General features: G+C 39.2%; 1 protein-coding gene across 3 annotated transcripts in view; it reads left to right on the top strand.

Moving 5' to 3' along the window:
* Positions 1-18,333, top strand: part of BNC2 (basonuclin zinc finger protein 2) — a 345,135-nt gene extending 326,802 nt beyond the window's left edge. For all 3 annotated transcript variants that reach the window (XM_085212791.1, XM_085212792.1, XM_085212793.1), the window contains one exon: positions 6,770-18,333. In XM_085212791.1, coding sequence (XP_085068917.1) covers positions 6,770-7,430 — 661 coding nt within the window. In that variant the 3' untranslated portion in view covers positions 7,431-18,333. The remainder of the gene's footprint in view (positions 1-6,769) is intronic.
* The last annotated feature ends 4,467 nt before the right edge of the window (positions 18,334-22,800 follow it).

Here is a 22,800-nt window from a genome sequence, read left to right as displayed (position 1 = left end):
TTGGGATAATTGTTCTATTTGGAAACATTGGAGGAAAGAATTTAGGGGATACAACTAGCAATGCTGAAATTATTCATTTCAGATTTTTTATGAACACTGCAAAGGGCTTTGATGTTTCAGAGATATTTTCATGAAGGAACATTGTCACTTGCACTTACCCAAAAGCAAGGGGCCAATAGCTGGACATTCAACTGAGACATAGGCCTGGCTTTGCTTTCCTGTCTCTCTGCATTCAGAATAGGTAAATGGGTTTCTCTAGTTCCTCAGCAAGTTCTGCTGAATCACTCTCTCTCACTCATTAAAAATTGAAATACAGTAATATACTTCTCATTTAAAAAAAAGTTAAGAAAATTACACTTTATGTTTCATTTTCAAAAACCTGCACTGCCTCAAACTGTTCACAAAACATTTAAGCCTATTCTTCATGAAGATCCTTTTGTGTTCTGTATGATACCTGAATTTAAGCAAACTGAATACTCTATATTATCTGAATTCCCCAACTCTGCAGTGCTCATTGGAGTGCATTTTGTCCTAGTGCTGATAGGACCGCAGCCATGGGTGCATCCAAAGTTGGCCTTGAGTCATGCATAGTATTCATGCCAATTTCTACACCAGTACAAATTTTACTCTATGATAAATTCCTCCTCTCTTTGCATCAAGAAGAGATTAAAAAAAGACTGACTACATAAACTGAAATAAAGCAGGCATTACATTTTTCTTTCCAAGAAATGGATAGTAAATTAACAAAATCAGATTCATTGACAAGTGTAGAAAGGAACTGCTGATGGGAACCCAGTCTGGATTTATGAGCTGTGTAAATGGCGTGTAAGTTTAATTGACCGTATTTCCTAAGCTTGCAATCTCTTTTCTTCTGTTGAGGCATAGCGCATCTCTCACAAGAGAAGCTTGCTAGTAGTAGATGGGGTGGAACCAACAACAAATTCTAATTATGAAACAATACTTCCATGAATTTCACAAGGGAAGGAAAATACTACCACCAGTGGGATCATGCCCACAGTCAAAAAGCTGCTGTAGTCACTGTAGCACTCTGCATTTTGCTGCTGAAAGGACAGTGTTGAACAGGAAAGTGAGATGCTCTTGCGAGTTGGCCACAAACTGAGATTTTATGTGAACCGTCATTATCATTATCATCTTTTCAGTAGCACTGATGCATTTTGAAGATCATTGTATTTAGAAAGCTGAATTCCCTCCTGTGAGAACTTTCCACATAGTTTTGCCCAGCATATGTCTAATTCATGAGTAATAACTTGGAAGAAGAATGTTAATTATATGAAAAATAAGGCATTCTGGGCTTTCTAAAATAAACCAGATTTTGCTAAAGTTTTCTTGCCACAATAGGCTGCATCCCAAATCATCCTGGAAAAATATTCTCCTTGGTTGTAAGTGTACACGACACGTAGTACAGAGCTAAACAGATGCTAGGAGAGTCCTTGGCACATGCATTATTTCCAATTGTTGGAATTAACCCTCTTCACTGTCTCTTCTTGCCTAGGACAGGGTAAATCTGATAACTGGAGCTGAGTGAGATCTGCATTAATTAAACTCTTTTGTCCTTATATATGTCTTGATGAGGGCACTGACCAATTGTCATGCAACATTTCCATAACTAGGATCAAATCTCTTAATTTATTAGCTGGTGCACAAGTGCTCTGCACTAAGAAGTCCAGAGTCATTCAGAGGATTTTTCTATGTTGATTACTTTATGTTTTTTGTACATATGTGTACTTCTGACACTCATGTTGATATTGAAGCATTTTTCCTTGCCAAGACAGCAGTGTAAAGGGCACGAGAGACAGCCTTAGATTGCCTAGCTCAGGGATGAGAAATAATGCAGCCGTGAAAAGCTGGAGCTTGCTCTTTCTTGCTTTGTGATTTTCTGACCTGTTTGATGGCAGTGATCAGGCAATGGAATAAATCTCTGTGCCTCAGCTTACTTGGTGAACATACTGTTTGTATAAACTCAGAAGAAGGAGCAGTGAGTGGCATTGTAGATCATATCTGGGAACTGAACAGACAAAGAAAGAAACTGCAGGTGCTGTGGGGAGGAGCAGAGGACTGGTGACAAGGCTAGCATTGGCTGTGGAGGACTTGCTAATACTTTTATGTGGTTAAGCAGAAGAAAAAGATTTGCAAAGGATTTCAATGAAATGCATGACTTTGGAATGGAGAAGGGGACCTGTAAGCAAGTTAAGATGGCTGAGTTGTGTTTTCCAAGAAAAAAATAAGAGGGAGGGGGGGAGGGTTGAAAGTAAAAACAAAACAAAAATAAAGATATCAGCATTGCATGAGAGGAGCAAAGAAATAGTTACAGCTATCAAGATTAAACAATGTATGGGCTTGGCCAATATTTTTAATACTCATCTTCTTCTTATACCACTCTGATTGCTGTGTACATCAGTTTGGTTTGAATATATATCCTTTTGCCTTTCCATTTGGATAAGATTCTTCATGGCTTCATAGCAAATCGTGATTCATTTCTACCTGTAAACTCAGTCCTACCCTAGTTGGCAATTGCCAATGCTTGCCTTTTCCAAAACAGCTCCCTTTATGAATTTCCCAGCTCTTTCCAATCTGTTATCTTAATTCCACTTTTTTTTTTTTTTTTTTTTTTTTTCTTCTTAAGGAGCCATTTTTCAGAGCAGCACTTACACACATGGACATGCTTCTGCATAGGACTCCCTTGTTGTCTCTTCCCGAAGAAACCCTAAGAATGCTGCAGCCAATCCTGAAAAGAACATTCCTTATGCACTTTTCAAGAAGCACCCTGTGTGGGATGCTTAGTCTGCACCAATTTAGTAGTGCTGCAGACAGGAAGGGATGAAAGGTCAGACTCTGTGCACTCTAGACTTGTGTGTTTATGAAAATGCACTGCTCTGTCCCTCTTATCCTAGTGGTCATCCAACTACTGAAACTGTGTAAAGCTTGTAGCTTTAGCTTATAATGTTAATTCTTGCAAAGTTTTAGCCTCTGTGACTTTGGATTTATCCTAAGATTTCAAATCCCCAGTGTCCAAGTATATGAACTTTTTCTGACAATACCATCCTCTCATACCTAGCAGAATTTTTTTACATATGATATTTAGGGAGAGTGTTAAACACAAGTGAAATAGATTAAGAAATGAATGTAGAAGAATCAATTCTTTTGAACTGTGGTTGCATAATGGAAATCGACTGCTATGAATGAACCTATGTTCAGAAGTTATGAACAGCAGAGCTAATGCACTGCCATGAGTTCATCTTTATTATTGCATTATACCTGAATCAATTGATAAAGTAGTTTTTTTTTTAAGACTAGGAATGGCACTTAATTGAATAAAAGTCAATGTAATTATATTAGAAGAATCCAACAGTACTGCTGACAGCGGAAAAGGGACACTACTGAGCAGAGTGCCAGAACTTGTCCACACATTTCTGCACATCGTTTGCCTGACAGATATTATGGGCTGGTACATACTTTAATTAGATTACTGATTGCCACTGCTGTAAGTGAGAATTGAATAAGGGAGGCATCTCTCCTTATCAGAGCATCGGCAGGCTTTGCATCCTTATGCTGGTCTTTCTCAGAATGGTCTCTGTCCATCTGGGGCTCAGTGGCCCCTCTTCAACATGATAATTTATTCTTATCTCTTAATTCACTGAGTGCTGAAGTTATTTTCACTGCACGGCTGGCTGTTGTTCTTCTCAGCAGCAAACCATGGAAAAAGTAAGTGCAAATGTGTGAAAAACAATAGTAATAGCTATTCTGACTAGTTACTAGACTGCAGAAAATTGACGAAGCAGGGGAATGAGGGGGAGAGGGGAAAATCATAAGAAGTAAACACATGAGCACTTTATGAGTAGCATTTTGAGTTTGCAGTTATCATTATGATGATAAGCACAAATACACTTTTATGGTCATGTAATAATACCAGTCAGTGTGGACAGGCCTTCACAGTAAGCAATTCCCATGCAGCACTTAGCAACTTTACTTGGAGCTTTATGCCATCTGACACCAGGAAGGCAAGGGACTGTCAGGACTACTGTTTATCATTCATGTATGTGCACTCTGCATGCATCTGTTTAGAACTCATTTGCGGATGATGATGGGGATGCTGTGAATATGCTTTGATTAATTTGGTTTATGTTTTTCATATTGTGTGGTTGAGTCAGTATCCATCAAGACAACAGTGTAAGTGAGATTACAGCTGACAAAAACAGTTTCACAATCAAGACTTTTTAAAAGTCTATATTTTATTGGTTTCAGATATTATTTTCATTTGTCTTTTTTTTTTTTTAACCAGATATGTCTGGATTGGAATGTGAATTTGTTCTTTCTCTCTCTCTCCTCTTTCTTTCTTTCTTTCTTCCTTTCTTTCTTTCTCTTCTCTCTTCTCTCTCTCTCTTTTGTGATCTCAATTTAGCAAAAGATTAGAAAGCTGATCTTATCACAAGGTAAGCTCAGCCTTCCTAAGTGCAGTGTGGGAATATGCATAATTACAGTTCTGCGCCTCAAAAAAGCAATGGTGCTTTATTTGCTTGTGTGAAAGTAATGTTTCCCATGTGGGAAAATTAAAAAAAATAAAAAGAAACAAGGAATGCTCTCCACTTTTTTCTCTGCCCTTGTCCATACCTCTCAACTGTCTCACATTAGGAGAGAAATTCTCCATATATACCTCCTGCACTGGAATAATTGCATCCCGAGCAGAAATGATTGAATTAAACTGCAGTTCAACATCAGTTTTATGTCAGAGAAAAGTTACCTGCGCTTGCAGGTGAGTGGGATGGCTCACTTATATTGTTTTATCTTTATTTATTACTATAAATTATGATCAACAGATAGATGAATCACAAAATAAGTGACATAAAAATGTACTCTGGATATATTTAATCTGCCTACATTTACATTTTCCTTGTTTATCTACATTGTATTGCTGTACCACGTTTGGGACTTCAGCTGGTTGAGAGGTATGTTTCCAAGGGTTTCTTAAAACAAAAGCTACTGATAAGGAAATACTGCTAATAGCTATTGTTTCCCTTCTCCCTTTTTTTTATTATAGTAGGATCTAAATGTCTGTAAAATATTTAATCATTGTTATGTTTTCCACTGCCAATTTTATGCCTAGTGCTGTCTTGCAAATTAAAGTATTCTTGTGTTAAAACTCTCTCTTTCTCTCTCTCTTCCCCACCCCCGTCCCCTCTTTCCTTTCCTTCCTACATTTGGGCTCTGATCTGCAATTTATAATGGGCAGACAGACTGGTGAGTCTGCATGTTGTAAATTGCGGGTTTGGGTCCTTAGCTTGCAAAGAATGTTACGCAGTAGAACTTCGCTAATTCTTTTGTTACTGACTTGAAAATCCAGTCACCCTCCAAAGAGGCTAAATAAATATTTGTCATTTCCTCAGTAATGGTGCACATTCTGAATACTGAACGCTAAAGTTTTCTAATACTGAAAACTTTGTACTGATTTCTCGTCATTAAGCACTTTGACAAAAAGAGCATGTTCTGTGGTCAGAGGTCTTTGATGACTATGTTTGTTGGTTGCATCCTTAATCTAGAAAACGCAGTTTTTCAAAGAGGGTTTCCTGCCACTACTGCAAATCAGTGACGTTCTACTGCAATGGATAAATAAAGCCAATATCAAAAGTGGAGAGTAGAATGCAGCATTTAAAATAATACGCTGTTTTACACAGTTACTAACCCAAAGGCTTATATTTGTTTGCAAATGTGGAGCTTTACTTCTTGAGAACAAAGGCCCTGATCCTGTAAAACACTTGAGAATATTTTAACTTGCAGCTCTTGGGATCTGGTCCAAAGACCACTGACGTCAGTGACAGCTTTTCCAGTGTCTCTTGAGCACTCACAGTGACTTCAGCACATACCTAAGCCAAAGCCCATGGTTAAGTGTTTTGATTGATTTGGGGCAAAATTTTTATTGCCATCAGCTTTTTTGTTGCTTGTTTTTTTTTTTTTTTTTTTTTTTCTGAAAATTACATTGCTTGGGTTATTCAGCACTATATCAGGCACCGTACTGGGAAGAATACAGTGAGGACTGGCAGTATCCTCCCAGAAGGATGGAACCAGTGACTTTGGCTAAGATTTTCAGAAACTTACATGTGAATTTCCTAAACCCTTCAAGTCTTCTCCATGATGATTTGGCCTGATTCTGAATCCCTTTACACCAGAATTAAATTATCAGAATCAGGACCTCCGGCTATGTATTGTTCAGTTATCTGCTTTTTTTTTTCCTCCTATCTTTCATTTACACAGTTATGTGAATACATATGTATGTATATTACATATTTATATGTATATATGTATACAAATACAAAGATCTGGGTATAGGTATGGATATAGAGATACAGAGATACAGGTATGAATGTACACAGATATTCCAGATATTAATACTATTTTCTCCAGAGAAAGATTTTTAGGAAGGCCAGTGGGGGTTCAGGGACTAAGAACAGCACTGCGTTTTCTGTTAATCTGACTTATAATTTAGGAAATATCAGATATAAAGGCTGTAGCTGCTGCTGAGGTCTAATGTTGAGGAGCAGTAGCTGGAAAGTGGTATGGGGGTTTATTTTGCTTGACTTGTTTTGTCCAATGGACTTGTTCAATTTTAACAAGACTGAATTTTCCAAGAAGCACGAGTAGGGGATATTTGTATGTTATTGCTAAATCAGAATTTTGGTTTGGTGCTTGGCGACTGTACTTTTAATCAAAAATACTGTACATTTTTCCTTTCTTCCCTTCCCTCTTCCTTTCCCAGACACAGTGCTAATATAAACCTGCACCGTAAACTGTTGACCAAAGAACTGGATGACATGGGCCTGGACTCCTCACAGCCTTCTCTTAGTAAGGACCTTCGTGATGAATTTTTGGTGAAGATATATGGCGCTCAGCATCAGATGGGGCTTGACATAAGGGAAGACACCTCCTCACCTGCTGGTACTGAGGATTCCCATATGAATGGGTACGGCAGGGTCATGTCAGAAGACTATATGGTTCTAGACCTGAGCACCACCTCCAGCATCCAGTCCAGCAGCAGTATCCATTCCTCAAGAGAATCTGATGCAGGAAGTGATGAGGGCATTCTCCTGGATGACGTCGATGGGGCAAGTGACAGCGGGGAATCTGCCCACAAAGCAGATGCCCCTGCCTTAGCTGTAGGTATGGGCACTGATGTCCCAGGATCCCTCATGTTCAACAGTGTTTCGGTGAGCAACGGTGGGATAATGTGTAACATTTGCCACAAAATGTACAGCAACAAGGGAACCCTCAGAGTGCACTATAAAACAGTGCACTTGCGAGAGATGCACAAATGCAAAGTCCCTGGGTGCAACATGATGTTCTCCTCTGTCCGTAGCCGAAACCGGCACAGTCAGAATCCCAACCTGCATAAAAACATTCCCTTCACTTCAGTAGATTAGTTCAAGGATGGACACAGCATAATGTCAGCTCTCAGAGAGGGCCCACCACATTTGAACTGCCATATACAGCCTCCCTTGATATATATATATATATATATATAAAATATACATATATATATAATCTTTTTCTTTTCTTTTTTTAGCAAAAGAAAGAAACACCAGGTGCTTTTTTCCCTTCGTTGGTCGTTGGTTTATTTTTTCTTTTTTTGGGGGGATAGAAACAAAAGGTGGGATCTTTAATCCGGGGTGAGATACCCTTCAAGAAAAAAGAAAAAAGCAAACAAAAACAAAAAACGAACCCACAGAAAACTTGCGGTTATCCCTACTTTTGTTAGAATGTTCTTGGTCATCTCCAAAGAGACGATTTGTTCTACCCATGATTTTCTGATTTTCGCCTGAAAAAAAAAAAAAAAAAAAAAAAAAAAAAAAAAAAAAGCAAAGAAAAAAAAAGAAAAAAATCTACTTAGTTGTCTTTGTGTCTTCTAAGCATTGGGGATAACGTTCTACTAAGCATGGCTGTTACACTTGTATATATATATTGAGCCTTGACAGGCCTATGATGTAAAACAATTGTATTGATGGTGGTTTAACTCTTTTTTTTTTTTTTGGCTTAATTTTTACAGTTACATTCAGCTGTTAGATAAGCAGGAAAAATAGTTTGCTGGCTAGTTCTACTCATTTATGTTAGCTTTAATGCACATTTTTAAAAGAACCACGGTCTTGTTTTAACTACCTGCTAGATATAAGTAATACAGAGGTGCTGGCATGCTTTACAGTACCTGATCTGATACCATTTTTTTGTCTTGTACTATTACATAAATCCAGTCATGCACTTTTTCGTACACTACGAGGGGATGTGTAATAATATCCATGCTTTTTTTTTTCTTAAACTATTGCCATACTTTCAGTAAGTGTCTTTAAAAAAATACACTTAGATAAAAGTGGTCTGGTCAGTATGAGGGCATGAATGCCAAACAAAGAGTATTAGTGTTTAGTGTTAATACAAAAGTGCCAACTTTGCACACATTTTGAAAAAAAAAGAAAATGTAGTTACTTATTCACCATAACCACAGTTGTAGTTTTTGGACTACGGTAAAAAATACTGGGGAGAGAAACGGGGTAAAGTGAAATACAGAATTCTTGGTGCTTTTTTCAAGTGCCAACTATTACTAGAAACAATAGAGCATCCTCATTCCGTATATAATACATTACATGAAAGAAAAAAAACAGAATTGTGTCACGTGAATTGGTGTAAACTTTTTTTTTTGTTGAACATGCATAATATTTGGGGATATAAATGCTGATACTACTTGTCACGGAACAAAGATGAATATAATTTTGTGTGCTTCTTACTATGGCCTGGATTTTTTGTGGTGTTTAAAAAAAAAAAAAAAAAAAGGAACAGGGAAATAATGTTAACTATGTTAACTATGTTGTTCTGTAAAGTTGTCTTTTTTTGCAATGGAAAGTTCTGTAGTATGATTAAGGCATGTTTTATAGAAGCAATCAAAAGATGTTAAAGGCAGAAGCACTTAGAAGCTCTGAGAACACATGCTGGAATTTTTATTGGGTAACTTTCCCTTTGGATAAATTGCAGATTAGAAAAAAAGGATCTCTAGTTGTATTAATGTTTTGTGTTTCACCCACATGGTTTGTCAGAAAAGAATCAAAGCCCAAAAAATAGAGCCAGCAAGAGAGAGAGCAATGGCAGGAGAGGGAGAAGGAGCTAGCCAGTGGGAAAGACAGAGAAAATGAGAAGCTGTCCTCTGAATCGTTTTTGTTTCCAGTGTTTACACATGTTGCTTGAGCTGGTAAACCACACTGGCAGGCTCCATTACCACAACGTACTGATTGAATGATGGTATTACGTTCAGTCTACAGCCAAAACCATTGTTGTAGACTCTCCTTTACAGAAACAATAGAGGAAAAAAAAAAAAAAGCAGCAAAAACAAAGCAAAGCAAAAACTTGCAAAATAAGGGATATTTCAGCATCCAATAAAATATTTGTTCATTGAGAATGTGTTCCTTTTCTGTACTTGCTGACCCAGAATATTAGCCTAGAGTCAGAAATGCTCCTATGCTTCAGCTTGTGGCTGTTTTGATTTGTTGCGCATTTTGATCATTTTTATCTTTATGTCCACATCAGTACTTACTCTTGTTACATTTTTCTAGAGGAACCTCTTAATATGGATTTCCTCTTTTATAGTACTCTTTATGCATTTCAGTACTCTTGTTTCCAAAAGCAGCAATCGATAGCTAATAAATCAGTATTTTCAGCTGTAGAAAGAAGAGAAAAATCTAAGTTAATTCTACTGTGCTTCTATGGGTTACAAGCCTCTGATCATTTTTTGATTCTGTCTACTGATGAAGCCCAGAAAACTTCTGTGAATCCCACAGAAACGATAGCGAAAGTTTACCCTCTGGTTTAACAAAAAGAAAGTTTATAGCAAAAGCAAGGCCGTTTCACTAACTGTTTTTCTTTCATCTTTTTTATTTTTCCTTGAAGTCTCTACTATTTTCCCTTGTTAAATGGAATCTAGAGAATCTGCTTTGCTTTGTTTTACGTTGTGCAAGCTCAGTGTATTAGTGACAGAGGAAAATTAGAACAGTAAAGGTGCATTCCTCTAAAACACTTCGTCTTTTGTAGGTTACCTGCACTGCACTCCTGTCCCTCCTCCCAACTACTAGGAACTAAGCAAGACAGAAAATCTAAAAACCAATATGACAAAAAATTGAATGATTTCCACAGGGAAAACAAAACAAAAGAAAACAAAAACACTGTTTTGAACTATGTATGCTATAAATAAATATTGTTTTCAATGAAAAACACTTAAGATATAAATAATTCCTCACAGTGGTTCTGCATTCTCATTTCATTCTCTTTCTGTTAGAAGTCAAATGATTTTGGAAAAATTGTTTGGAAAAGTAAACATCATCTGTAGATAAACTGAGCAAATTAATTACATAGAAAAAATTTGTTTGTTACACAAAATGAAACAGCATTTTTTTTAAAAAGTAAAAAAGCAGGGACAAACCTTTGAAAACTACAGTCCTTCTTTTATGGCATCCTAGACTTCATTCAGATTATGCTTAAGCCCTTTGAGGGCAAGTAGGAATTTTATTATGGACAGAATATTTCCCTCTGTTATTTCTAAATGACTCAAAGTGCTTTTTCAGTGATAGAGACACTAATGTCAGGTTTTAGGAGGGCACACAAACTATTATATAATTGAGTGGTATTTCACTCCATCCTATTTACCAAGCATCTTTATGAAAATCTGTATTTGTCAGAACTGTTCCTGTGTTAGAATTTGTATTCCCTGAAATTATATGAACAAGGATGAAGAAAGGGCTTGATAGTAGAAGTTTGGTTTTACTGATAAAATTAACAAAACATCTAACATTCCTAGGTGATCTCAGCAGAGACCCACACTGCAACATGCATAAAGACTAAATTTCTAACTAATACAGCACAAGGCATGACTGTAACAGTATGATGATGACAAGTGTTGGACAGTTGCTTATGCCATCAGAATCCCATGGCTAGTCCTTCAGTTTGCAATATTGGCAGCCCTATTTTTTTTTTTAAAACAAGAATTAGATAGAATTTGAGGAATTTGAGTTGTATAGAGATTCTTCGTTTTACATGAAATAGGTTCTTTGTTGTTCGGTTCCTATAGTTATTCTTGACATGGTTTTCAAATTATTTTACTGTTTTGTTCATTGAAAATAGTCGTATTTTTCTGTAAATATCAAACAGGCTATGTCTTCTTTAAGAAAATAACTGCATACTGAATCTCTTCTGGAATCAGAATTACTTTCTTCTTAAGCATTTTTTTTTTCTTTCAGATAACTTTTTTTTTTCCTTTTTCTTTTTCTTTTTTTTTTCTTTTTCCTTTTTCTTTTTCCTTTTTCTTTTTTTCTTTTTTTTTCCCAAGAAAGCATGTGATGCCAGTTAATTCCCTAGTAATTTTTGAAAAACTGTATCAAATAATTTAGAAGGAAAATAGAAGAGTAACAGTACAAGAATGGGAACCAGGACTTGAACATCCATAATAGTGGTGGTCCTTCTCACTGCTTAGTTTTTGACAGATTATATCTCACAAATGTTTATGTTTTTCTCTGCTAAAATATGGCTATCACTGATATGATCTTAGTCCAAAACTTAGTTGTTAAAGAACTAATTTATATCAATTTAATATTTTTGCACACCTTACCATATTTAGTCGGTTTCCCTGAACTACATATGTTGCTCCAAAAATAATGCCTCCTATTTATTTCCCTGGAAACTACAACAAATTCAAAGAACACAATAACACTATTTGATGATAGAACAAATTCTCAGCTGCAGAACACTGCTTTTCAACACTGCCACCATCGTTAGCTATGCATTTTTGCCAGGCTTGTAAAAATCTGCACCAGCAGAGGTGACCCACTGTTGCTGTCACCACTGCTGAAATGCACCACTCACCACATCACTGTGATCACATGAACTGTTTGGTTTCTATAAACATTTGGCAAGCAATGATGAATGCCAATGGGTGCCATTTTTTCCACGTGGAGAAACTCAGTGACACACTGTTGCTTCATATGCACTTCCATCAGACGCCATTCTGTCAGACTGTGCCTCTGCTGCCATCAGTCACACAGCAGCAACATGTGATGGAATATTGTTGGGAAGGTTCAGTCTCTACTGCCATACCACCAACATCCACCTCTGACATCATGGGTCAACACAATGAAATAGGAGGCCTTACTTTCAGAGCAGCCCTCATATATCTCTATCAGATACATTTTGTTATGGCTGAGATTTCAACTCTGTCTCTTAAACTGCATCTGGTTCCATGCTGACACTGCAGTATCACATACAAACTATAAGCATTCTGCCACTGAGTCACAATTGAACTTGATGCAATTTGGAAAGTATGGATTAGAAAGGTTGTTGGCACAATACTATGAAATATCTCTTATAGGTTCTTCATGCCTAGGTTCATAAAATTTGTGTTTCCCAGATACTTTACATAGCAGAAATTGTTCACCATATTTGCTGTGAGTAAACTACAGTGTTCCTTCCTTCCTTCCTTCCTTCCTTCCTTCCTTCCTTCCTTCCTTCCTTCCTTCCTTCCTCCCTCCCTCTCTCCCTCTCTCTCCCTTCCTCCCTCCACCCTTCCTCCCTCCCTGCCTCCCTCCACCCCTCCCTCCCTGCCTCCCTTCTTTCCTGAAAATGAAAGTGTAATTTCTCTGCTTATTCTAAAAATATTTTCCATCATCTTTGCATTTCCCATTTCATCCCCGAAAAGGAGCTTTAGGAAAAATAAGTCAGGTACAAAACAGGAGAGCAGCTGCCAGGGAAGGCCAGCACCTCTGTCCAGTCTAGCTCATAGGAAATGAGACTGCAGGCATCCAATTCAGTTTTCTCTGAGTTTTAGTTTTCTCAATTAAACAAGTTAAGGATCTAGCATAGCTAATTATGTGGGGTAGGAATGTGCCTAAGCAGCAAGACAAAGAGCTGTGTGATTATCTGGAAAGATCAAAAATGTAATGATACATGGTTCAATCTGTTCCAAAGACAGGAACCACTTACAAGACTGAGATTTAGTTCCAAAGTTTTCTCTTTCCATGCATTTGGTAATTTAAAATGAAAGTGTGTGGTTTAGGCCTGTTTTTCACAGGATTGTTAGGAATCTCTGCCACCATCAGAAAACAGGGCATCTCTTAAGAATATATTTTTACTCAGATTCTGCAGAACATTTTCACATCTTTGGTGACCAGAGAGGGAATAAGGGAGGGAAATGCACACATGCTCCTTGAAATGTTAGATGCAAGTTATGTGAAGATAATTTTTAGTCCTTCTTCATCCCAAGAATGTTTATGTCACTCCCTCTTTGGGTTGTATTAACAGAATTATTCATTTTTATTTCAAAAAAAGCAGCAAAAGCATCTGTAGTAAGAGCAAGGAGGCAGCAGGAATTCTCAGTGGGGAGAAGGTGAGTGGCAGACACATTATGGCAGCTGGTATATGTCCAGTTCCTTCTTAAATTTTTTTTCTTATGGCACTACTTTGCTACTATAGTAACTCAACAAAACAGTGACTCTTGTGCTACTTTGCAAGATAAGCATCAGCATATCCTGCTGTCGCCACATGATGAGTTGGGTTTTTTTCCCCCTCCTGTAGGGACATAAAAGGAACTCTTTTCCATACCCATTTTTTCTTCAGAGCAACATCATATGATGGACTGAACCTTTCACCCACATGTTTGCCCAAGTACATGTCTGTTCCAGTCCCATGGTTTCTGTCTCTTCTTGCCAAGCAGCATTATCACTGCCTTTGAAATGGCCTGCAACAGACTGAAGCAGCAACTTTTTTTACATGAGTAATATTATCTTGAATCGGTAGTTAACTAGTCTTTATGTGGCTTCTTTTCTGCAGTCAAGCCATGATCTTGAATGACAGTTTGAGTGACAGCTTTGATTTTTATATTGAACATGTATATCTCAATACTGTTGCTGTTATGTTTGATATTAGCACTGAAAAGAAAGCATTTCTTGGCCATGGAAGGGTTAAAAAAATGGACATGTTTTTGACAGGTCCTCTGACTTTTGCCAGTATTATTGTTCATTATGATGACACTGTATTTTTTTTTAATAGCAGCTGTAGTTGTCATAAAACTATTTTCCCATTCCTCTCCTTTAAAGTGTGGTGTTGTAAATTCATGTGACCTTTCCTGCAAAGAATAAATATTTCTTTTTTTATATAAGATCTCAAGACAAGGCTTGGTTTGTAACAAATAGTGGCCCATTACAAAGAGGAAAAAAAAAAAAACCAACTAGCTGAGCAGCACGATGCTTCAGTTCAATTTCACCTCATATCTTTCTAATAACTTACTTGTCACTTTATTACTTTCCAGTAATGTGAATGCTGCTGACAAGACTGTCACACTAACAGCAGACAACACCCTCTCTTGCTTAGCCCCAGCTCTCCTGGCTACTTATTGCACTGGCCCTGAAGGGACACAAACTAATAGTGTGCTTTCAAGTTCAGCACTTGGCCATCAAATATAAAAGGATGCGTAATTGCCTGTTTATCCCCTGTGAAGGGGAAATTGAGTATAAGAACAGGCTTTCCCTCCCTGTTCCTTGACACACACGCACATGTACACACACACATCTGCAGTGAGTGAAGGGAAGTCCCATCTGGAGAGCTTCGATTTGTCTTTGGGAAGCCCAAGGCTGCCACTGGCTGCTCTATCGAGCTATCAAGCAGACAGTAACAAGATGGCTTCTTAACAAAAGGTCAGCTGAGAAATGCTGTCTGTGACGGCACTTTTGTCTGCTTATGTAGCAACTAATTGCTTTGTATTGGCATAAGCCATACTGTACCTGCTAGAAATAGACGTGCAGACTCGCTGCAGGTCTGACTGCAGGTTTAGCAGCAAACAGGACATGTAATCTTATCTTTTTCCGTTTTAGCCCATCCCATGGCAAATTTCAGAGCAAAGCCATTCCCTCAAATTCCAATAGTGAATGCCAATTCCAGATATTCTTTCTGCTGTGACAGGAACATCTCCTGCTGAGGTCAGTGTGAACCTCTGTGAAGTGTTAGGGAGATGTATCTGAGACACAATCTGCTGCCCTCATACAAGGAGGAATTCACTCCGCTCTGATTTATCTCTTCATTAACAAGAACACTGCCAAAAGCACAGACTCCAGCACTGCCTTTCAGACAAAGCAGAGAGGAAGAGGAGAGGAAGAGTTTGAGAGGGGAAGCGGCTTGGGCGCATGCACGCTGCTGAAGTCCTGCATGCGTGAAAGGTCCATGTGCCGGCCCCACCACCTCCCTTCCTCCACATGGTATGTGGGTCAGTCAGAGCTGCTCATTGGCTCTCCAACAGTCGCTGAAAGATCACATAGCCTGAGGAGTCAGTGAGACCTGCTTTCCTCACCCAGCCTGCAGGATTTCTGTGCTGGGACTGTAGTACCAAGTCCCATTGGTGCCCTGAGTGCTGCACAGCGTGGACTGAAGTGGTATTGCCCATGCAATACATAAAGAAGCAACTTACAGAAAAATGCCAGGCCTGGAAGACCTAAACACAGCCTTTTGGGAGCTTGTTATTTTTCATACCCTTAGGTGATTCGTTACATTAGTGGACAGTATTTCCTATTTCCCAGTTCTGGATGCTTAACCTCTTTCCAGGGCTGTGTGGTAATTACTACATTAAAGGTGATGGTACCCACTACAGTATGCCAAGGCCTTCTACCAGTAAGACTACGGCCAGTGATCTTTTCCCACCTTTTCCCTCCCTCCACGTGCATCAGAAGCTGTAAAGGCTGAAGTCAGGAGGCAACTTTTTGAGGCCTGGTGCAGGAGGGAGCGGTGTCTGTGTTGGAAGTGTAAAGGCTGAGCTCAGGCTCTACTCTCTCACAAGCTCCACACCTGTGGGGCGACACCAAGGCCAGAGCCATCAGCTCCACTATCCTGCCTCCCTGTTTCTGGGGCTGGCTGTGGAAACCTGGCCTCTTCCAGTCAAACCAACCATTTGTGTCCTTTCCTTGTGCATATACTTGAGAGACAGACAGAAAATGGAAAGAGAACATAATGACAGTAAAATGAGAGTTATAAAGGGGCAAAATTATGTCATTTTTATACATTTATTGTTACATATGTTTCTTCTTAAACACAATAACTAATAACACAAGAAGCTTGACTAAGCAAATGTCTAATGCGTAGAGAGGTTTGTTCAGATGTTCCACAGACTTCATATGCTACTCTCTTCAAACCTTTGGAGAAAAATACTTTAGGAAAATGGAAGAAAGCATCCAGGGCAATTATATTTCTAGAGAAGAAAGAGAGAGCGAGACTAGCTAAGTGATGCATAAAGATTTTATAAGGCATCCGTTGTCAAACAAAGGGTTGGGAATGATCAGAGGATAATGCGCAGTTAGGATGGCAAACTCATCAATAGTTAATCACAACCTGTCCGCTCCTGTTACGGAACGCACGAGACTGTGAACTGCAGCTCTGGGAGAGCTGTGGCACAGCCGTGTGTCTGCATCCCAGCTGGGGAGTGTTGCATGTTCCTGCCAGCAGCCAGCAGTAGTTATGGGTGCTCTGTTCTTGTGCCCCCAGGTACCCATGTCCCTGTGTACCTGCATCCCCATGTCCCTATGTCATCGCGCTCCACATCCCCACAGCCCTGCACTGGACCATGTCCCGTCACCTGGTGGTGGAATGGTTCTGCAGCCACAGGCCCTTGGATCCTGGTCTGCTCCTCTTGGTCCGTGTGATGACCTGTAAAATTAATAGGGCCACTTAAGCTGTACAGACTGAGTTGCTTGTTATTTTTTTCAGACTGTATTTTTACATTTTGATTTCTTTCATCATCTTTATATTTTATGAAGTCTTGTATGGTCTTCAGTCACTGTCTTAGTTTTCTCATTTCCTTTACCTGTTCCCACCTCTTCTCTCATTCTAAGAGAATCTCTTATAAAATTTCATTCAGAAAAGTAGCACATCCTCCTGATATTCTCCATTTTGGAAAGTCTTATGCATTCCATCTGTGAAAATGGTCACTGTTTGTAAAGTGACAAGATGAATAAAATGGCCACTGTTGTGTGTGTGTGTGTCTCATTTAGCTATTTATGAATATAAAATTCAGCATGCTGCTTTTTCTTGTGCAAAGTTTGGTTCTTATGTCATATGGGGCTACTTTCCATAATGTAGCAGTTTCTCAATGGGCAGTGTCTGTGTTCTCATCCATGCCTCCTGCGTCTCTTCCTGTCTGTAAGAAGGACTCCATGTCCCAGTTCAGTGCATGTGAAACAGGTGTGGAAGCAGGCCAACCTGACCCCTGAGTACAGTCAAAATTTACCCCGGCCAAACTTCCACACATTTTTACTCATCCGTGAGCAGGTCACCACAATCTGTTACACCTCTGACTCATTGTAGTGGGCTCATTCCCACAACCAAATAGGCTTGGAGTTTCTTTTTTTGTTGAGGGCACTTGCTCATCAACACAGCAGTGGTTTTAACAGCTTTGGCTGAGAAGGTCACATGGGCTGAGAAACGTAGCACATTCCCATGCAGCCATCTCCTGTGGAGCTGGAGAGATCAGGACCTGGCTGGGGGTCCGCACAGAGATGTAAGCTGAGAAAAACTGGATTCGAACCTTCATACATTTGGTCACCGACAGCGGGCTGGTAGTGGGTTTGGCTGCAAAGACGAAAAGCCTGGAAACCCCTCTCTCTGTGGGCGGGTCCCCTCAGCACAGCGGTACTGCGAGCTCGGTGCCACGCAGCGCCGTGCTGCTTGTGCTGAGCCAGTGGCGGGAGGCGGGCTGCAGCGGGAGGACAGCAAGCTCACTGCTGTCCTGCAGAGATACTCATGTCAGCAGTGTCACAGTGTGTCGCTGAGCACCGCATAGGCACAGGGCTGTGGGGAGCCGGAGTCCAGTGAATGTTTTTGCAAGGGCCTTTCTCCATCTGAAACGGATGAGGCGTTTAATTTTCACTGTCTGTTTTCCATGTGAGCAAAAGGTGAATGCTACGCTGTCCTGCCTGCAGAACGAAAGCATGCACTATGGAACATAGCTGTACAAGGGGATATGAAAAACAGCATCATGTTGATCTAATAATCGTGACATTGGTAGCTTCATAAATACTGTATGTACTCTAAACAAGTTTTTTCCATTAGTTGTCTGAGGGAATTAAAACTCCTGTTTTTAATTTGGCATTTCTTTTCTTGTATTTTCTGTACTGTTACTGTCCTACAGTATGTCTTTTGCATAAAATGCATAAGGTTTTGGGGATATAAATGGAGTTCTACTCATACTTTGTCCAAATACCTCTTGTAATTTGTATCAAAATTCTTGTACAATTTTTATATTAAAGATTTATCAGTCACTGACTTTTCTTTCTCTGCTTTTTTCTTTCCCCTCTTTTCCTTCTCCTATTTTGAGAGGCAAAAACTTCTTTTAAAAGATTTGCTCATTCGCCAGAAATTGAGTATATGAAAATTTTGAGGGGATACATAACAATATTTTTTTATGTCTTGTGCACACTTGTCCTGAAATGTTTGGTATCCAGAGTCTGTCATTGAAACATCTGCAGAAGCCTCCTAAGGCGGGCATTGCTCACACTCGGTATGTCTGGTAGACAGAGAAACTGAAGTAAAAGGGCTTATAAAATGAACTTAGTGTCCTAGCACAGGTCACCTCCCTTTTGCTTTCCAAAGCAGTCACACAGCTCATTAATCTCTGTTTGACATGGAGCATTCTTGTGCTTTCTGAAGGTGAGGATGCTGGCCAAATGTGCTCCCCCCACTGACCTCTGCCTACTGATCTAGGACTGGGCTGTAAGCACATACCACCAGAGGATTCACCTTCCAATTCTTGTCATTGCCCCCTTGCTCTTCTTTGGCATAGATGTGTAACGGGGAGATCCCATTTCTAAGTCTCATTTCTAAGACAGAATGCTGTCTTTTAATTAATCTTCTCACTTTTTTTTTTGTAAGGGCTGGCTATAGCAGCTGGCAGGTTGTGAACTAGGTTCTTCTGGGGTAAATAGTTCTTCTTCAGCCTAAGCTTCTGTGGTGCTTGTGATGTTCTCCATACTGCACTTCTTACCAATACAAAAACAAGCAGTTGAAGGGATGTCTCTCAACAGGATATTCCTGTGAATGCTGTGCTCAGAGGGACAAAAAGGCCACATTACAAACATAAGTGAGTCAGTGTGATGGAATATGATTCATGTTAACTCATTCTAAAAAGAATGGCAAAAGGCAACTTGTCCTGTTACGGGTTCTGTGTTGGCAAGGTGCAGAGCACTCTGTGCTGAATTTTAAGTGCATGTACAGTCCTGTTTAGCTCAAAGGGAATGGATATCTTCTTGCAAATGAGCCCTTCTCTAACAGGTTGGCTGCGGTGGAAACAGTCTGCTCAGTATTTGGTAGAATTCAAAAAGGAACTGTTGCAGCATATGTCCTTATCAGCAAAAAGGAGGAAACTGGACTCACCAGCTGAATGTGGAGGTAGGAGTGGAGAAAGAAAGGAACGTGAAGGCCAATTAACTAGAATTTGTTAAGCATTGTGAACTGGAAGTCTGAGGAAAGGGGTTGGTTGGTTAACTGGTAATATATACTCTCTGATAGATTTAGTACTTTCCCAAAGCTTTTTTTTTTTTTTTTTTTTTTTCCAAACAGTTAAATTCTAGAAACAGCATTTCAGTTTCCAGTCCAGATTTTGCCTAGCTTTAATATAACCTGTGTGCTAATAAGCATGGGCCTATACATAAAAGTTGTCCTCCACAGCTCCACTAACTGTTTACTCAGCCTGAGTGATTTTCTAAAAAGCCCAACAAGGAACTGGATGCCTTGAATCTGTTAATGACTTGTAAATGTTAGCTTCATGTATTTAATTTACATGCCACCACTCTTCTTCCTTTCTCCTATTACTCTCCTCTTCCCTCTCTTCCTTCTGCTTTTTCTCACTTTCATGTATTCTTTCCCTTCCCTTCCCTTCCATTGTTTTATTTTTTATTTTTTTCCCCAAAGTGCTTCAAGCAAATGCAGCTCTTCTTAATTTCAGTGGGTGGGAGAAAGACTGAGGAAGGAAAAATATATAAGTTAAGCAACTCTGTGGAAAGCCAACCTCTGTTGAGGCATGTGGTTATCCTCCCATGTTATTAAATGTCATAGATGTGTTAATGTAGTTCTGCATGGAAGCCAAGCATAATTATAATCATTTCATCTGTCATAACACATCTATAATTGGCATGAATTCCCCTCAAACAATCTTTTCTAGCATAGGGTTTTCATGCTCAGTGCAGAAATATTAGCAAGCACCCATAAAGACTTATTTTGGCACAGCTCTGAGCTAACTGCCTGGGTGAGAGCCAGTTGAGGCACACTGGGCCACTTGAAAACTTGTTGTCTGCTTGTTCACTGCCTGCAAGTTGACAGTGTGACAGTAGATTAAGTGCTACTAATTTAATAAAGCCACTCCTACAGTGATGCTGATACACCAACAATGAGCAAGAGGTAGGAAGAAGAGGGGAGATAAAAATTACATTAGTTTGCACAGAGTAATACCAGAGAAAACCTGCCCCTTATTGATCTTATGTGAGGTGCTGTTATTTTTAAGTCACCTGACTCATGCTTACCCAAACCTTAGCCATATTCATCAGAGAGAGTATAATGAACAGATATTGATTAACTGTGGTAGCTGGAGAGATTTCCCAACAGTGCTAGTTCACATTGATAGGTCTCCAATGGGAATACATGCAACTGCAACCCTGCAACATAACTGATTGTGTTCTAGGTCCTTCAATTGATTTTATTTGAAGAAAAAATATACAGTGGCTCTCCTATGACCTTTAGCTGAAACCTCTCTGTAAAGAAGAACACAAAATGACAGTCAGAGCAAATAAGCATTGCTGCTTACAGTCTTGGCTGTCATAGCAGCACCAAGGCAGCTACGTGCTGCTTGTAGGCTGTAGTCTCCATAGGATCCAAATGTCCAGTGCTGCCCTGCTTTCAGGTGGCAACTTCGTGACATCAGCCAAAAAAGAATCCCCATTATAGCCTCTCTGTTTCTTGAGAGTTCAAGCTAGATTTCAATTCTCCCAGCAATACATTGCTAATCCTAAGATAGCTCTGTCCAAGGTGAAGCGCATCCCACAATGGCCAACACCGAGCTTAGCAAAATATCCTGTGTAGCTAATTCCACTGAAGTAGTAACAAATCCCAAAGGAGAACTAATCACTGAAGCTTTCTAAGCATTTTGCCACATGGCAATTATCAAATGCCCTTTTTGGAACTTCCTGCATTGCTTGAGGTTGCTTTTTTTGTTGGTATATTCTTCAGAGCAGCCTGCTACTGATGTGGGGCTCAGGGACTCAATGTTATCTTCATTCCACCACAATCCCCCTGCCTCTGCTTCTCCAACCTCCATCTTCCAGTATGAAAAGTGATGTCATAAGTGATGCCAGTAGTAAGAAAAGAAGCCAGAAGGGAGTTTCCAAAGAAGAGCAGAAAATGGAAACCTCAGAATGCATGTTTTAGTATCAGGAGGCTTGAGTACACAATCAGACTTGCCAAAGGTCAAGCTACCTCAGACTTTGCAAAATGAAAGCAAATAGCAAAAAGATTTTTCATTGGGAAATAAAGTGAGGCCAAGCAACAATGTAAAAATACTTTCTAAGTAGGTGCACAGGCTTTCAAGTTTAAACTTGATTCCATGATTTATCAGATGAGTCATTTCCAGGAAAGCTTGGGCAACTCCAGCAATGCTTCCCAAAACTCAACCCAGCCTTCATTCAGAGCATTGTATGTAGTTTGGTTGCCCATGAACAAGAAAGACAAATTCAAAGAACAGTTGCCCTTGCTTGCAGAGGACGAAACTGTGAATTTTATGATGGTAGCTTAACAGAGCTTAGTTCAATATCCAAGGAAATGAGAGCTGAAAGGGAGTGTAATTGCACTGTATTGTGCAAATGTGCGACAAGAGGACAAGGTGTAAATACCAGGCAAAAATAAGAGCCATTCATATTAACAAGAACAAACAACTGGATAAAATTTTATGCTAAAAAGCAGAAGCAGGTTTTTTAAGCGCTGGAGCAGAAAGATTCTTGATCAGTCTTCTACCGTCAGCAGAAAAGGACAAAATGAGGACTATGCAGTTCATGAGAAAGATGAAAATAGGGTTATCTGCAAAACCAGCGTTTGGATATCTTTCCATCTTATTTCATGAATACCCAGTGGAGTTTAATGGAGTAACCTGACTGTTAGGAGGCTAAGTTCAAGGCCCTTTGGCATTCCCATTTATATCACAATACAAAGAAAATGAGTTCATTTTACTAACTCATTTTCTCATGTCTTAAGAAAGTATCTATTCTTTCACTATATTTAACTGTAGTTTCTGCTTCTTACCTGCCCTTTCCTAAGCCAGTGAAGTAGCCTAGCTGTGTATGATATATCTTTTTCTTTCTTTCCAAGATTATGCTTTTTTTATGCAGCTACCTTCCTTACCTTTGTCTTTTATTTTAATCACGTTTTAAAATTACTTGAAGTTTTCTAAGTTTGCAACATTTTATTCAATTTGTCCAATATATTTTAATTGTATATAACAGAATTTGAATTCTTTCACACATGCCATGTGTCACAGAAAAATCTGAAGTGCTAGAGTAATTATAAATCATACACTCTACGCTGCAGAGAGTGGTTTCATGATATTGGAATGTGCAAAGAAAAAAACTTAAAAGCAGTTGAAAGTGGACATTATCAGTGGACGTGTATAGTATGAAGTTATTTGAAATTACTATACCACTTAGAAGTTTTTAGAGGACTTCAGTCTTTTAAATTTAAGTGATATTAAAA

Source organism: Meleagris gallopavo, chromosome Z (assembly GCF_905368555.1).
Source record: "Meleagris gallopavo chromosome Z, MGAL_WU_HG_1.1, whole genome shotgun sequence".
NCBI lineage: Eukaryota > Metazoa > Chordata > Aves > Galliformes > Phasianidae > Meleagris > Meleagris gallopavo.
This window is presented reverse-complemented; position numbering and strand designations above follow the sequence as displayed.